The sequence below is a fragment of the Silene latifolia genome, chromosome 11 (assembly GCF_048544455.1).
Source record: "Silene latifolia isolate original U9 population chromosome 11, ASM4854445v1, whole genome shotgun sequence".
NCBI lineage: Eukaryota > Viridiplantae > Streptophyta > Magnoliopsida > Caryophyllales > Caryophyllaceae > Silene > Silene latifolia.
Window position 1 is genome coordinate 5,521,456 of NC_133536.1, and position 17,346 is coordinate 5,538,801.

Sequence of the window (17,346 nt, forward strand, 5' to 3'; positions counted from 1 at the left end):
GATAAAAGTCTGCAATTTTGGTCATCTTGCTCCCATACAAACCTATCAATTTGTACTTTAAACATTTTTAGCATACTTTAAATAAATTAATATAACTACCACTCAATCCAAAAAGTATGTTAAAAAAACCTAACCCTAATTAATACCATCCAACAAACTACTCATCAACTAACTCCATATATTATTTATATATAAATATTAGTATTTATATATAATCACCAACAAATCCCATTTTCCCCAAAAACCCATAAATTAACAACAATGTCTAAAACGTACAAACTTATACTTTGTCACACTTTCTTATTAGTGTGCACCACTACATTGTTGTTTCCGGTATCGGCTAAGGTCCCCGCAGTAATAGTCTTCGGGGACTCATCAGTCGATACTGGAAACAACAACGGTATTAAAACATTACTTAAGAGTGATTTTGCTCCTTATGGAAGGGATTTTGAAGGTGGACGTCCTACGGGACGGTTTTGTAACGGTCGTGTCCCGTCCGACTTTATTTCGGAGTATTTTGGGCTGAAGAAAACGGTTCCGGCTTATTTGGATCCGAATTATGGGATTTCGGATTTTGCTACGGGTGTTGTTTTTGCTTCTGCTGGTACTGGTTATGATAATACTACTGCTGCTGTTCTTGTAAGTTTAATTTTTTCTTGTTTTTACCGTTGTTTTTCACCTTTTTTTTTGTTATAGGTGTGAGGTTAATTATAGTCAACGGAGGAGGTCAAAATTATTGAAATTGAAATAATTGAACGTACCTCGTTTCTTGTACTTCCATTTTTTTTATTTTTTTTGGATACCATTTATTAAATTATCAAATAAATAAATATATTAATGTGTCATTTTAAAATTTTAAGGTGTTTTCAATCTTTTTGAGGAATTATACTCGTAAAACTTAATATACGAGTATATGATATAATATTCACTAGCAGATTATATATGAGAAAATATTAAAAAGAGAAATAAGTATTTCATAATATAAATGCGACATAATATATTGTATACCGACGACATGTCTTATTATAAGTCTTACGAGTACTATGTATAGATATTATGAGTTGTTGGTAATTCAATTCCTAAATAAATTTTGTTACTAATAATGTATTGACGTGTTTCGACTTCAAAGGGTCCAAACAACGACTGGCGACGTGCATGCCAATATGTATTTTCGTATATTCATCGGCTGTATATGTTTGTCGATTCTAACATGTTTATTTTACCTTTATTAATTTGAAAAATAACAACTTGTGACAAATAATTTATTATTGTAAGATTGATGATATAGTCGGATAAACGAGAGGTATAATATAATAATAATAATAATAATAATAATAATAATAATAATAATAAATTAATAATAATAAGGGCAATTATAAAATTGTACGGATTATATCTCCTCTAAATTTAAAGAATTTCTAATACGTTAAAATATAAGATAACTTTTTAAACAACCCAAAAAGCAAAATGTGCAGGGATCCCACCCATCCAAAAACGATAGTATTTGATCCGTTTTATACTAAGACGGATATATCTTATTAAGGGATATCAAATTCTCAATCATCAAATAGATGTACGTTTAGTATAGAACTCATCATGCATTCATGCATTGGACTATTGTGTACCTACTCATTTAAAGTCTTAACTAAAAAGAAAGTAAGAAAAACAAAGCAATATGTAACTGTGAAATAAATGCTACGTTGTTCACCAATTTGGGAATGACAAATACGGCATGTAATATTTCTCCCGCTTTACACGATATATCCATCTTAAGTAAGACTGACTGTAACCTCGGTCATCAAATAGATGTACGTTTGGTAAAGAACTCATGCATGCATTGGACTATAATATACCTACTCATTTAAACTTTTTACCTAAAAATTAAGTAAAACAAAGTAAAATGTAATCGTGAAATAATAAATGCTATGTTGTTCACCTACTTAGTAGGCTTCATAAATTTATATTATCTGAGGTTGTTACGTATCATCAAATACTTGAACTCATTGAAGGACGTACTCCTACAAGATGTTCCATTTTTGGATTGGGTGTACCATTATAACTTTCGAATTAGTTTTTGTACGACTATATTCTCTTGAAAGTTTAAATTAGCATTTAATTAGTATAATAAGTGTTAAGTTAGATTCTCTTGAAAGTTTAAATTAGCTTTAATTACCAGGAAAATTTAATGCTTATATATACAGCCCATTATGGGCTGTATGTATCAAAACCGATATTATTATATCGTCCTTTTAATTTCTGGTGATTTGAGTACTATATTGATTGATTTAGTTTTCCCGTTTTCTTAAACAATTTAAAATTTCATAAAACTCTCAAATTTTATATTTTTCACGTATAATTAATCTCTGGATTCTCGGCATTGAATACATGTGTAGAAATTTATTTTCCTTAATAAAACCTCCGAAGTAAAAATTTTAATTTAATTTCTTTTTTTTGGGGGGGTCAATTGGGTATACCTTTTGAGCTTTATAAGTAGTTTTTGCACGACTATATATTATAATATCGTACGATCCCTTTTTGGTGATTTGAGTAGTGAGTACCATCGATTATTTAGTTTCGTCGTATTCTTATTTAAAAAAAAAACATTACATTCCTCGAACAATAATCATAAATTTAAAATTCTCGATTTTTTCATACAATTAATTTTTTAAAATCCGTTTAATTAATGTTGAAATGTCTTTAACTAAAATCGTCGTCATTTGTTCATAGAATGTAATGCCATTTTGGAAAGAAGTGGAACTATACAAAGAATATCAACAAAGATTACAAGCATACGTAGGAGAACAAAAGGCAAACGAGATTATAACGAAATCCGTCTACTTGGTAAGCATAGGCACCAACGACTTCCTAGAGAACTATTATCTCCTACCGACAACTAGGACAAAATTCACAGTACAACAGTTCCAAGATCATCTCGTACAAGCCGCTCGTGAATTTGTCGAGACAATGTATACTCTTGGAGCTCGTAAAATCTCGTTATCCGGGATTTTACCTATGGGATGTTTGCCTTTGGAAAGGACAATTAATTTCATGGCAATGCAAGAATGTAATGAAGAGTATAACAATGTTGCACTTGAGTTTAATGGAAAAATGGAGAAGTTGGTGAAACAACTTAATGGGGAGTTTCTTGGCCTAAGGGTTGTTTTGTCTAATCCTTATTATATTATCAAGAAAATGATTCGACATCCTTCCTTATATGGTACGTTCATCCTTCTTACTGTTTACTACATTCGTTTTTTATAATTTGTCTCGTAACATTTTCACTTTTTGAGATAAATATTTACCAAATGAACACGTATTAGGTAATCAACGTAAAAATTGAAATTATACATGTATTATGCAAATTAATTATTATATTTGACATTACCAACAAAATGATTTGGTATCCTTACTTATATATATGGCACGCTCATCCTTCTTAATGTTTACTGCACTCGTTTTTTTTTTTTTTTTTTTTTTTATTCTACATCGTTTCATTTTCACTTTCTATGATAAATATTTACCAAATGAACATGTACAAAGTAATCGACATAAGATTGAAACATTTTTAGTAAATGGTAATTTATACACGTTTTTATGCAAATTATTATATATACTCGATAATTAGATAATTCGGAGTAGTTATTAAGAAAGTAATTATGGAATAGAGTATATACTAGTATTGGTGCCCGGCTTCGCCCGGGCTACCTCTACTTACCATTAAAATTTTTTTTCATTAAATAAAATTACTTAAATTTACATAACCAATAAATTTATCATTAATATATTTTTCTGTAACATATCCTAAAATTACGATGAAATAAATTTTGAGACAAATTCACTACTCCCGCTATTAATATTTTATTCTTACTAATAAAACAATATTAATAACATTTCACTACTTACCGGTAATCATTGTTACATTCACTACTCCCGCCGTAAATGTTAAATAATTAACATCTCTAAACATCTAATAAACTATAAAGTTTAATAAAATTGAATAGATTTTAAATTTAATATCTAATTTTATGATGATTAATAATTAATACCATAAGTATGCATGTTTATACTAATTAATTTTAAGAAAATTGACCATCTTCTAGTCTTCTATAAATATTTAGGAAAATTACCAAGCATCTTCTTTCTTTTAGTATCCTTGAAATTGACCATCTTAATTAATTATTTTATTTTAAGGAAATTGACCATCTTAATTAATTATTTTCTTTTAAGGAAATTATAAGTTTCTATAAAGTTTAATTTTAACCCAAACTTTATAATATTTGCATTGAGATCCCTTAATCGGGTCCATCACACGGTGCTAGTGATTTAAAACGATATAGTATAATTAATTTGTATAACTTTCTTTAATTACATTGAAGTCCCTTGGTTTCTGGAAATTGACCATCTTAATATATCTTCTTTTCTTTATTGATGAATTTACTTTTACTACCTAGGCATGCAATTTTAACAGGATTATATATTTATATAAATATATTTTATATATGCATTAAATCAAATCGAAAGAATTATGCAATATTATATATTATGGAATCTAACTTAAATTATTTATAACCTACTTATATTATATTTGTGTATGTTAAATAATTAACATTTCTATACATCTAATAAACTATAAAGTTTAATAAAATTGCATAAATTTTAAACTTAATATATAATTTTATGATTATAATAATTAATACCATAAGTGTGAATGTTTATACTAAATAATTATTTTATTTTAAGGAAATTGACCACCTTCTAGTCTTCTATAAATATTTAGGAAAATTACCAAGCATCTTCTTTCTTTTAGAAATTGTCCATCTTAATTAATTATTTTATTTTAAGGAAATTGACCATGTTAATTAATTATTTTATTTTAAAGAAATTGACCATGTTTTAGTTTCTTACAAATGTTTAGGAAAATTACCAAACTTCCATATAATTTAATTTTAACCCAAACTATATAATATTTGCATTGAGATCCCTTAATCGGGTCCATCACATGGTGCTAGTGATTTAAAACTATATAGTATAATTGTATAAATAATTTGTATAACTTTCTTTAATTACATTTAAGTCCCTTGGTTTCTGGAATTAATATATAGTATTGATTTTGCTTTCTATAATTTGGTGCTTGAAGTGTCGGTAGAGTTTTGTTAGATGCAAATATAATCATTGGATATGATCATTTTCTTTGCTAAATGTCTACATACATACAAGAAATAATTAAGGTAGATAAGTATGATATAGAAAGGTACGGTCCACATTTTAAAGGTAGGTTTAACAAATTTAAAGCACCATATTAATTGGAACAATAAGAATAAGTCACATCTAATAGCATGCCATGGAGAATGGTAGATAGTTTTGTTTAATTTCATGATAGAGATCATTAGATATTAATATTCCTCCCTAGACAAGTCACCTCTATGTGATTAGGACATTAGATTGGGCAGGCTACCCCAAGTTCCTAACTACTTAATTTTGATTTTTGACTAGCTAGTATATCTCTTAAGACGGGTATTTCCGTTTCAAAATTAAAACGGGATAAATAGTACTCCCTCTGTCCCGGTCATTTGTTGTCCTTTTCCATTTTGGGGTGTCTCAGTCATTTGTTGTCTTTTCTATTTTAAGAATGAACTTGATGAGTAATTTGATCATTCACACTCAATTTGTTCCACTTGTCATTTAGTAATTGGCTCTCTCCTCTTTCTTTGGTTTTTGTGCCAAAACCAAAGAATAACAAATGACCGGGACGGAGGGAGTACTTTGTATACCATTTGGATAGATGGGACAAGCAAGCTGCTTTGAGCTAAAACATTCTGATTTTGTGTCATCTATCCTACTTGATCCTTTTTAACTTTAAAGCGGCTTTGCCCATATTATACAAGAATATGCGAATTTGAAAACGGTGTATAAAATATTAGAATCTTAATCATACATTTAGATGCAAATTTTCTATCAAGTGAAAGATATAAATGTTTTCTTAAATTTTGGGTATTATTTTTTTTGCATTAGGGTTTATAAATCCGGCATAGTTTTGAAAAAGATGAATTTTAGTAAGTTTGCATGTGACATATTGTATCATATACTCGTAAACCTTGACTTCAATTGCACAACCATACGAAAGACAATAAATCAAAAATTTCGATTATTTGTCGATTTGGATATTGAAACATTAACATTTTATTAATTCGACAGGAATCGAAGTAACAGATGAGGCGTGTTGTGGAACCGGATTATTCGAGATGAGCTATCTATGCGGAATAGATAGCTCGTTAAGTTGCCCTGATGCTGATAAATATATGTTTTGGGATTCTTTTCATCCTACTGAGAAGGCTAACCAAATTATTTCTGAACATTTATTTAAAACTTTGTTGTACAAATTCGTCCATTGATGTACACTTTTGATGCATTATTGGTAGATATCATATGTAATTATACACTCACTTCATTAATCTATTTATAAATTCCTCGCTATTCCATATTATTTCAGTTTTCTCTTCAGTAAATCTTGCTTACAACCGTTTTACAACTTACCACGAATAAGTAATGCATCATCACCCTCATAAATCATACTTAATAAGCAGTGTTTGTTTGGATGGATGCTATTACACTCGTGTTGTAACTTGTTCTCATTTGTAAATGAGAATTTGTAAAACTATGTTTATTGGGATATAATAATTTGTTAAGTGACTGAACCAAAATTTATAAATTAGATAAGGAGTAAACTTAATGTAATAAGGTATATTGAAATGAAGAAAAACAACAAAAGTTTAACGGAATTTTCGAAATTTTCATTTCTCTAAGTCTTACTATCCATATAGTTTTGCTATTGCATCAATTGAATTACATAGTGTGCGTGACTTAATGCGAATTAAAAAGCGTTAGTTAACTAGAAAGTAGAAATTACAGCTCTTAAAAGTTTAATTTGTTTTCACTAGCATTTTCAAGTTAGACCGATGCATAACTCGACTCATACTCAATCTAATATATAAAGTCAGAGCGTAATAGTTGATATCTATTTCCTTTGTGTATGTGTTTTTATATCAAGAATTATTTATAGGGGATGAAATAAAAGACGGCCTTCTTACTTTCCAAAAGTATAATTTGAATTGGGTAAATGGGTTTAATAGTTTGATGTTCGCGAAAGTGGTAAACAACCCCTTAAGTTTACTTCTACGTGAGATTAAGCCCCTTAAGTTTGCTTTGGAGTAAACAACCCCTTAACTATCAAGCCACTTTTATTTTTCCGGCCAAAATCTCACCGGATTTTTCAATTTCTCACCAATTTCTCATATCGGTGTACATATTAGGTATAAATTTCACTCCTTAATACTTTATACATGTAGATGTACCGCAATATTTATAGCGTCTTAAAAAACACATGATCATACTCTTGATATTAACAATCAAAATGCCGACTAAAATGCGTGATGAAGAATAATTATGGATTCCAGTAATTCCGCACACTCAATAGTCGTACAACATATTTTTTCCTACCAACACCCTTATTGAATGACGATGCTAAGAATAATAGCTGCATCTTGAACAATTTAATTTGTAATTTTGGAGGGGAAGACCAATTTGGCAAACCATGGATTTGATCTTAGACTACCTGGTAAACAACTCGACAATTTTTGAGGATCATCATCACCGCCCTTACTCGATGACAGGAGCACACAAATGAAAAAGTAAACGTATCCGAGAGAAATTTATACCTAATATGTACACCGATATGAGAAATTGGTGAGAATTTGAAAAATCCGGTGAGATTTTGACCTGAAAAATAGAAAGGGTTTGATTTCACTTTATAGCAAAGTTAAGGGGGTTATTTACTCCAAATCAAACTTAAGGGGCTTAATCTCACGTAGAAGTAAACTTAAGGGGGTTGTTTACCACTTTCGCGGTTTTATGTTTGATCCTAAAGGTATTCGCCAAAAAAAAGTTTGATCTTGAAGGTCGACTTGATAAGGGAGAATCATCACGTAAACCAAATTGAAAACTTTTAAAATGATATTTTATTATATACTGTACTCAAGGTATGCGATTTAGCTCAACTCATAACGCAAACCAAACCTATCAAACCGAAAAATAACCCCAACACAATGAACGAGACGAACCTATTTAAAACGCTTGAATTACTATGCTTTTCCAGGCTTGAGATATATTCCAATCATCTTGCTCCGACTAACCAAACTCAAACCAAAAATATGCTAAAAATGAAAGTGACTTGTTAGAATAACTTACGAAGTATTATAATCGATTTAACCCGAACTTTAAGAGGGTTCAAATTTCTTAAATCTCAATTATTAATGAAAGAATAATCGAGAAACACAGTTAAAATCAAATAACTAAGATAAAACTAATTAAATTCTCATGCAACGAAAATTGATTCGAAAACTGAAATAACTCAATTCAAATAAACCCAAAATCAAATTACAGAGTTTTTTAAATCTCCGACTCATAAAAACCCAATACGATCCAATCCGACTCGACCGAACCATTTACATGTGACACGTCAACACGGTCCACCGCAAAAACAATATCCCGAGTCCCGACACACTCTTACTTTCAAAACCCATCAAATCTTACAAACAAAACAAAACTGCAAAACCCCCAAATCACCACCGTAACAACCACCGCACACGGCCGGCGATTATAAACCTCCGGCGACATGGAAACCCTAATCGACACAGTCAACCTCCGAGACCTCCTAAACGCCGGCGAAATCGACGACAAATCATCGCCATTATCAGCACCAGAGCTCCGACTCCTAATCTCACGCCTCGACACACACTCAAACCACATCAAATCGCGCGTACAATCCTACATTCAATCGCACCGATCTCACTTCACGGAGTTACTTTCTCTCTCCTCCACGTCATATGCTGGTGCCCAGGCGCTGTCGTCCGACGTGGCGGCGCTGGTTGAGTTGATTGACGGTGGGAGCGGTGGTTATGAGAGAATTGCGGAGGTGTTGAGGGAAATTAGGGTTACGGTTGCGGAATTGAGAGAGAAGAGAGGGCAGGTGGAGGTTATGCGTGTGGTGGTGGGGCTGAGTGAGGGGATTGGGCGCGTCAGGGAGTTGATTGGGAGGGGAGAAGTTTACGAGGCGGCGAAGCGGGTTAGGGAGCTGAAGGAGGAGTTGAGGATTGGGGATGGTGAGTTGGTGGAGAAGGAGAATGAGGAGGTTGTTGTTTATGGTTTGCTTAGGAAACAATGGGGGCTTTGTTTCGAGGAGGTAGTTCTTTGTTCTTTTGTGTGTGTAACTAATTGAGCTCGTCTTGTTTAAAATCGTCTTAAGTTTGTAATGCGATTATTATTATAGTTATCGTTAAATCGTCTTAAGTTTACAATGTTGTTCTTTGTGTTTTTATGTTCTAGTTTGATTGTTTGTAGCCTCGTTTAGTAGTATGTGTTTTGGATGTATTGAATTAATGTGAATAATTGGCTTTTGGAGATTGAAGTTTATAGTGGTGTAATTGTAATGGAAGAATGTAGCACTAGGAGGAGGGGTGTTTGGTGATTTTGGGCAAATGTAGTTCATTTTGAGGTGTGTCTTTGTTTACCTTTCGAGTTTAAGAATGAGTTTAATGTGTAGATTGATCAACCCAGTTTGCATAATAGGACGGTTTGGTCCAATTGTGATCCAATGGGGTTTTGTTGTGTTGATTGTTTGTAGCCTAGTTGAGCTAGTCTTGCTTAAAACCGTCTTAAGCTAACAACGTAGTTATTACAGTTATCGTTAACTGAACTATATAGCTTGAAAAGAGTCTGTCTTAAGCTTAAGACAATCTCAAATGAGAATTTTGTATACTCAGGTGAGTTAGGTCTTAGGGTGTAGCTGTATGTTTTGCTGGTGCATTTAATTTATGCGAATAACTAGCGTTTTGGGATTGGAATTTTAGATGTGTATTTGTAAATGTAATGGAAGATTGTATGACTAGGAGTTTTGTTTACTTGGGTGCGTTTGGTTTTGGAAAATCACCTCCTCCATTCTCCCTCCCTTTCACTCCCCTCCTTCCCCCTCTCCTCCCTTCTCTCCTATTTGGTATCCAAACAAGGCCTTAGAGTTGTTAGAGACCATGGGCAAATCTAGGTGAGGAGGTTTACGCAATGGTGGAGTCAGGATTTGAAGTTAGGAGCTAAAATATATAATCGATAATCCTGTGGCTCGTAGGGTGACAGCCCTGATAGTCCACCTCGCTCTGCCACTTGGTTTATCTTAATGTATTAAGCTCTTTGCAATGAGGTAATTGCTCCTGTAGTGAGTGCATGACTTCATGGATCATTTGACCCTTGTTTGATTGTTAGCATTGTCATATATGATTACTTTGACTGAAGTACCTGGAATATGTATACTTAGAAGTTTGTAGTGTAGGCAGTGGCGTATTTTGTGCAGTGTGAATTGGCTTCTTTAGGAGGTAGTTACTGGTGTAGTATAGATGGTGATGTAATACATTTACAGCTTACGTTTGTGTTTTGTTAGAATGTGAGCAGTGAAATGGATGAACTCCTAGAATATACTTTAATGTAGGTATTTTGAGCAAAAAAAAGGTTGTTTGTTTAGGGATGTGTGCGTACCTGCGTCTTTTGGGTAAGGAGAGAGGATATGACTCACCAAGTAAAAATGAACTTTCACGGAAATGAAAAAGCATTGGTTTTTCCAATATCATTAGTGCATTTAATATATTATTCATAGCAGGATTATGATAGTGTTTGATAATGCCATAAATAAAGCACGGCAGCTAGAATAGAAACGGTTGAAATAACGTAAAATATGGAACTTATCACATTATATGGTTTCGTGTTCGGTTTGTATTTAGATGGATGGGTTTTTTTACTGGCTGTTGTGATGGTTGATTGTTTAGATGAATTGCATTGCGTTTGGGTTTGTAGATGCAAGATCTTCTCGCCAAATTTATGGACTGTGCTGTGCAATTCAAGCATGGAACAAGTAGTATATGCGTTGTTGATCGCTCAAGTGTTGGTGAGGCAGATGGAGTCGAGCTTCAGACTGTTCTGGAAGCCATGGATGTAAGTTTTTATATTGGCTAACTCGGCTTTTTTATAATGCTTTCCACGCTCGCAAATTTTGTCAAACAAGAATGTGATAATTCATGAGAACTTGTTGAGATGAGAAATTCAAAATACAATACATCAAACCTCATAGCCTTCATTTCTTTGGCATTGATGATGGTTTTGGTATTGTTTTCTGTTTTTGCTTAGTTAGACTGATAGCATGGATGCTCAAAGGTGCTGGAACCCATGTGTGCAACCGTTAGGGTGCTAAAATGTAGTCTTTGTGTCTTTTATGGAAGGCGTTGTGTACGCATCACTATGTACCGTTGTTTTCTACAAATAGGTATTAGTCGTATTGTCTTGAGATTGTGGTGACTTGAGAGTGAAATGGGTTCCACTGTCATTACCTATCCATGGGCACTTAAATTAGGTCTGATAGTTTACGCAAAAGTGAGTATCAAGAAGAAGAAAGTGGGGAATTTCTATTTATTTTTTACGTCGCTTCTGGTATATGTATTTCTATGTCAGAATAATAAGTGATTTATCATTCAGGTACTAGGAATTCTTGATTATGGCCTTGCTAAAACTGCTGACTTATTTGTAAAGCACGCCATTGCTCCTGCTGTGAATTCAAAGGCTTCTGTTTCATTATCAGAAGAATCTAATGGGAATTTTGAAGAGTCTAGAGAGGCCTCCTTGAAGATAATTTCAGATTTGAAAGTAAGATTATGCTTATGACCATTAGGCATTAGGCTTTAGTTATTTGCTCCCATATATGTTGTAATAATGGTGGATATGTTTAGCGATATTAGGAGCTGAAACAACAGTAACTTCTGCTGTCACTAGCACTTTATTTAGCTGAAAAACTGTTCAGTCTGCAATATTATGCAACATGAGTTAAAAGATTGAGCATATATGAATGTTTGATATGAAGTTAACAATAGAACGTAGTACTCCTATATGCTTTATGTGAAATGATGCTTCATACAATACACTGTGACTAATGATTTACTTTTTTGGTTCTCAGGCTGAGTCCATGAACGGCGAGGCGCTGTTCTCTAGGATGACACTTGTAGTTGAATTCATCCACCAGCGTATATGCCTTCAAAATGACCGTTGGATGCGATGCTTTGGCAAATTGACATGGCCACGGATGTCCGAGCTAATTATTTCCAACTTCCTCTCAAAAGTATGTTTGAAGACACTTGCCTTTCTGTGAGAGTTTTTATTATTCAGAGCAAAGCTTTTCTAGATATGACGCACACAAAGTAACTAGGAGTGCTTATTATGTATGAGCTTGACAAAGGAGGTTGGATGTATTATGCTATACCATTTTTGTCAGCGAAATTTTGGCCCCGTAATTTTGCTTGATTGCTCAGTAGCTCAAGACTGAATTCTTGCTGTTTGGTTTATCTATCCTCTCCCGTGCTGTTTGGTTTCTTGTGTTCCAAATTTTTCTTTCCGGTAGTTGCAACTCTCTGATCATTTTGTCCAGGTTGTCCCAGATGATGCTTCCAGATTAGCTGATTTTCAGAAAATTATGAACACTTGCTCAGAATTCGAGTCTGTACTGAAGAAACTTTCTTTCATTTCCAATTCTGATAAGAATGATGAAAGATTAACTAACTTTGCCGACAATGTAGAGGTCCACTTCGCTGTTAGAAAAAAGACGGAAATCTTGGCAAGTGCTAGGCAGTCTGTTCTACGCTGTGATTTTTCCATCCCTCAAGTAAGCTGTTTTGAACAAGCCTTTGCATGTTTGTGCTCATTAGCGTGCCCTATGTATTAACACATTGCTGTCAGGGGATAGGATATGGAGGTGGTAACTTTAGGAATGGCAAAGACAGTGATCGTGTTGTTGATCTGCTTTTTTCGTCGGAGAAGTGTATAGTCTCTGAAGCTGCCTCTAAATTAATGAAAGTGGTGCACCAGACTCTTAAGGTGAGATACATGTTCTCGCTGACTTCGCTCGTTTGCTCGTTGATCATGATTTTTGGCGCACTATGCCCATATTTTGACGAAAGTTGATGCAGTTGCATTTCTCAGGCAGTGTTTATTGGTGTTTGAAGGAATTATATATTCGTTTCGATGATTGTGATTTTAGATTTTCCTGTGTTGGCGATAAGACACAAAAGAAATATGTGAACTACATTGCTAAATGACCCCGCTAAGTGCTTTGACAAAGCACTGAACCATATGACTCCTCGAAACAGTTTTAGACCGTTCTTTGAGTAGCTGGACGTTCCCTAAGTCTTGATTTAATTTCTATAGGATGTTTGTGTATCATCCCCGCGAGTGGCACTGGAGTTTTATTATGCTGCCAGGGATGCTCTACAACTATATGAAGCTATAATTCCAATCAAGGTATGCATTTCTTGAATTACAGAAAGCTTGAGTAAATTTCATCCACATTATTATAAGGTTGATGTAGGGAACCACAGATTGACTTTAGGGTGAGGTTTTAGTTAAAGTAGTCATGTTGTCAAAGTTAATTATACATTTATACCCAGGCAAACCACCCTCCAAACCTGTTTTAACACCTCCAGATCCACCCAACCGAGCACAGCCACCAGATCCACTGTCATCAATACCGACCCACCACCAGAACTTCCATCAATACGTCCTGATCTATCTCCAGACCATTCCGTAAGCACTGTCCCCACCACAGCAATCAACACGAGAAGGGCCCATTTCATTTCGTCCTCTGTTACCTTCATATATTTTCTCTCTTCTCCCATGAAAATTGTATTCATATAGCATCAAATGATTGGTTATTGACAATAAAAAGAAGCACAGTTATTGATTGAGCATTTTTGCTTTATTCCCTCATAATTTAGAAACAAAAAATATCGAGTGTTTTACTTCGTTGGAGATGGAAACCGCACAACTAAAATATAATCTTCAATTCTTCAAAGTAGTGCCATTAAACTTTAGACAGTAATAGGGGGTGGGGGAAATTATACTTTATGTATGTTTTGTATTGCCTGTAAGCAGTGGAGTCACTCATACAAAGTGTCACTCTGACAAAGACGTTGGCTGTTAATAGCTTTTCAATTTATCTGTGCTTACATGTCAGTGCTGCAAGTTTGTGCTGGCTGATGTATCTGTTGTTGAATATTTCATTCTGTTATTTGCCTTCACTAATATAATGTGTCTCATGTGAAGTTAGAGAGACAACTTGACAGCATCAATCAAACTGCCGTTCTTATGCATAATGATTGTCTATATCTCTCCCAAGAAGTTTTGGGGCTAGCGTTTGAGGTATGAAGATTTCCTTGCATTAATGTTCTTGATTTTAATTGTTTGCCATCATGTATTACTTTACAATCAACAACTAATCGTTACATACTCATAGTGGCTAAAGGAAACTTCTTCCATGTGACTGTTATCTGTGTTAGCATGCTAAAGCACCTTCCTTACCATCTTCGTCCAACATCATCAATTGATGCATCATAATAGAAAATTGGTGTTATCAACTTAGTTTATAAAAGCTAGCCCAAAGCTCTGCGAGATATTAACCAAAACGCTTCGGTGACGTTTACAAGGCTTAGCTAGTGAGGTGCACCGCTATTACTTTTCCAAGTTTAATTTCTTCTGGTTCTTTTATTATTCCCTTTTATTTGCCACTACCGCGCTTTTACAAGTTAGCCCTCTTTGGAATCCAAAAATGAGTAAAGTTGTGCAGATTTTATTTTGAAAATTGTTTGCAAAAACAGTGCTCCTCGTGTGGAGGGGTTGTCTTCCCCTTTCTAAAATGAGATTATTATAATGTGCTTTCTGGGTCATTTCCGTGAGCAAGAACTTTAAATTGCTCAACCACATTGTGTGGTTAGGGTTTGGTCAGCAGATCTCCAAACGGAATCATCCGTACTTGAACTGAGTTCGTTCACAAAAGTAGGTCTTGCAGCAGGAGTGCTTTATAAATCCTCTCCCTAGACCTAATCGAACACCAAACCACGCAACACAGTTAGAGCAGCAAACAACAACAACAACATTACCCCAGCGCCTCAATGGCTCCCGCAAATTGCGGGGTAGGGGGGGTCGGATGTACGCAGCCTTACCCTTGTGTTAGAAACACAAAGAGGCTGTTTCCGAATGACCCAAGATGAAAATTGCGTCGAGAACTGCAACGAAGGACTGCTACTTCACAAGAGAAAGAAGCGCAACCACTTTAGTTAGCCATTTTGCTTTACTCCATCATAATCCAGAACCAAAGAGTAATGAGTCTTTGGCTCCGTTGGAAATATGGAGAAAGTTAGAGCAGCAGCAAACAAGATAAAAAAAAATACTTCATCGATGAGAGTTATTGCTCTTCCTATCTTAGCAATATATTGAATCCACAAGGGCCTTGCGCAATCAGTGGAGAACTGGGAGTAGAATATACTGGTTAAAAATCATTGACGTCGTTTTTCCCTTGCTTCTTTTGGCTTATGCATATTATCTATCATCTTCTTTTCAGTATCGCCCCGACTTCCCTAGCTTCATGAAAGAACATGCCATGTTTGTTGATTTGGGGCCTAGGTTACAACTTTTAGCAGAAGAAATACTGCAGCGGCACATTCAAACTACCGATTTTAACTTGAAGCAGGTATGTACTGCTATATGGTTGCTGAACTCATATAGATACTCCTTCCTCCCATTTATAATTCCCACATATGACTTTGGTGGTCAAAGGATGCCAACTTTGACAATATTTTCTCACAACATACATTAATTAGTTACGACTATTTAAAAATAATAAGAAGAAAAGAGTTGTTGATATATCAAACATGACAAAAATTTACTCTACATTTTATTTTGATGTATACTTGGAAAAATTAATGGTCAAAATTATCATCTTCGAACCACCGAAGTCAAATGGTCTCTAGAATTTGGGATGAGGCAGCACCGTAGTATGTTATTTTCTTTTGGCTTCATCCTTTTACAATTTATTACTGGTTTTCTAGGTTGTAGATAGTGCTGATGGGTTTCAAAACACTCATGAAATGCCGCAATACGAGTCTTCGAAATTTAGCTTAGAGCAGGTAAGTAAGCAATTAATGTTCTGATTATCATTCACTATTTCTCCTTTCTGGCGGTGATCTCAAACTGGTTTATCTTCCATTAGGTCGTATTCATTCTTGAAAAAATCCGTCTTTTATGGGAGCCTGTCTTACTACCTGCGACTTACAAAAGAAGCTTTTGTCTGGTTCTAGAATCAGTTTTTTCTAGAATTACACAAGACATACTTCTCCTAGATGACATAGCTGCAGATGAGACACTGCAGGTGGGTAAAACTTGAAATTTGTTACTTGGTGTTTTTGTCATATATGAATAGTTTTTTAACATCTGTTTTTAACTCTTCAGCTTCAAAGGCTTATTCAATTCTTGCTAGAGAGTTTGGCACCACTTCTGAACTCCCTGAATTCCCTAAAAGTGGATAAGAAATCGGATCAATGCTTCTCACGTCCACTTGAAGCAGACATACCATCCTTGGGGAAAATACGGAAATTGGCAGGTATAGCATTTGACACCATTAATCCCATCCCATATTAGCACATCCCACTAACTGGCTCCTTTTTTCTGGGCTGCTACTCATTATTCCATCTAATTTTACTAGATCTCCTTGATATGCCGCTAAAGTCGATCACCGAAGCTTGGGAATATGGAGACTTGTATGGTTGTGGATTTATTCTAATAGAGGTAACATCTAGTTCACCATTTTGAATAGATTTGCTTCGATACTATACATGGATAGTGACACTATGTCTCTATTTATGTTTGTGGATGGTTAATATTTAGTGTTAGATGTATAGAGGCATTACAATATAATCCATACTTGCTTTGCAGGTTGTAGATTTTATCAAAGCAATATTTACTGACTCGCCATTGCGCAAAGATTGCTTGGCAAGAATATACAGGATTAACTTTTAATTTTATCGGATATATGTGCTTCTATATACGTCGGTGATGGCAAAGGTGACCACTCTAATTGTCGGTTTGAGTTACTCCTGAACAGCACCCGAAGAATACAAGTAGGGAACAATTTCGTTTCAGATTCCTGAGAGTTTGTTCATCAGAGAACTGAAGAATACAGTGCACAGTGCCTATCTTATTTTCTTTTTCATTTCGTTAGCAAAATGTCCGGGATTTCAGTTTTTTTCCCTTGACATTAGGTTTTTTTGTTCACCCTTTTCTAGGTCATGTAACTTGTAATGCTCACTTAGTGTGCCTGTTGATTCTGTTCCTGTAAAATAGTCGATCTTCTGAAAATATTTATGGTAAAATGTTATACAATGAGGACTTGGTTCCGGAAATTATCTCCATTTCAAGTGGTGTTCAAGCCAA

The 17,346-nt window shown here is 34.4% G+C and overlaps 2 protein-coding genes across 2 annotated transcripts; both read left to right on the top strand.

Moving 5' to 3' along the window:
* Window positions 1-202: 202 nt before the first annotated feature.
* Window positions 203-6,484, top strand: LOC141610773 (GDSL esterase/lipase At2g42990-like). Its single transcript, XM_074429033.1, has 3 exons — window positions 203-639; window positions 2,728-3,217; window positions 6,196-6,484. Exons 1-3 carry the CDS (start codon window positions 262-264, stop codon window positions 6,390-6,392), a joined length of 1,065 nt encoding a protein of 354 aa, XP_074285134.1. The 5' UTR covers window positions 203-261; the 3' UTR covers window positions 6,393-6,484.
* A 1,957-nt stretch (window positions 6,485-8,441) lies between these two features.
* LOC141610775 (centromere/kinetochore protein zw10 homolog) lies at window positions 8,442-17,346 on the top strand. Its single transcript, XM_074429034.1, has 14 exons — window positions 8,442-9,238; window positions 10,897-11,034; window positions 11,572-11,739; window positions 12,047-12,208; window positions 12,515-12,748; window positions 12,823-12,960; window positions 13,291-13,383; window positions 14,185-14,280; window positions 15,479-15,607; window positions 15,966-16,043; window positions 16,127-16,285; window positions 16,366-16,516; window positions 16,619-16,701; window positions 16,849-17,346. The coding sequence occupies exons 1-14, from the start codon at window positions 8,672-8,674 to the stop codon at window positions 16,930-16,932; spliced, it is 2,280 nt and encodes a 759-aa protein (XP_074285135.1). The 5' UTR covers window positions 8,442-8,671; the 3' UTR covers window positions 16,933-17,346.

What these genes read in the sequence shown, in the direction of transcription:
- LOC141610773 (XM_074429033.1), top strand. Translation starts at nt 262, where the DNA reads ATGTCTAAAACGTACAAACTTATACTTTGTCACACTTTCTTATTAGTG. An exon ending in ATACTACTGCTGCTGTTCTT is followed by an intron (nt 640 to 2,727) that starts GTAAGTTTAATT and finishes ATTTGTTCATAG; the next exon opens with AATGTAATGCCATTTTGGAA. An exon ending in TCGACATCCTTCCTTATATG is followed by an intron (nt 3,218 to 6,195) that starts GTACGTTCATCC and finishes TTAATTCGACAG; the next exon opens with GAATCGAAGTAACAGATGAG.
- LOC141610775 (XM_074429034.1), top strand. Translation starts at nt 8,672, where the DNA reads ATGGAAACCCTAATCGACACAGTCAACCTCCGAGACCTCCTAAACGCC. An exon ending in TTTTGGGGCTAGCGTTTGAG is followed by an intron (nt 14,281 to 15,478) that starts GTATGAAGATTT and finishes TCTTCTTTTCAG; the next exon opens with TATCGCCCCGACTTCCCTAG. An exon ending in GAAAATACGGAAATTGGCAG is followed by an intron (nt 16,517 to 16,618) that starts GTATAGCATTTG and finishes TAATTTTACTAG; the next exon opens with ATCTCCTTGATATGCCGCTA.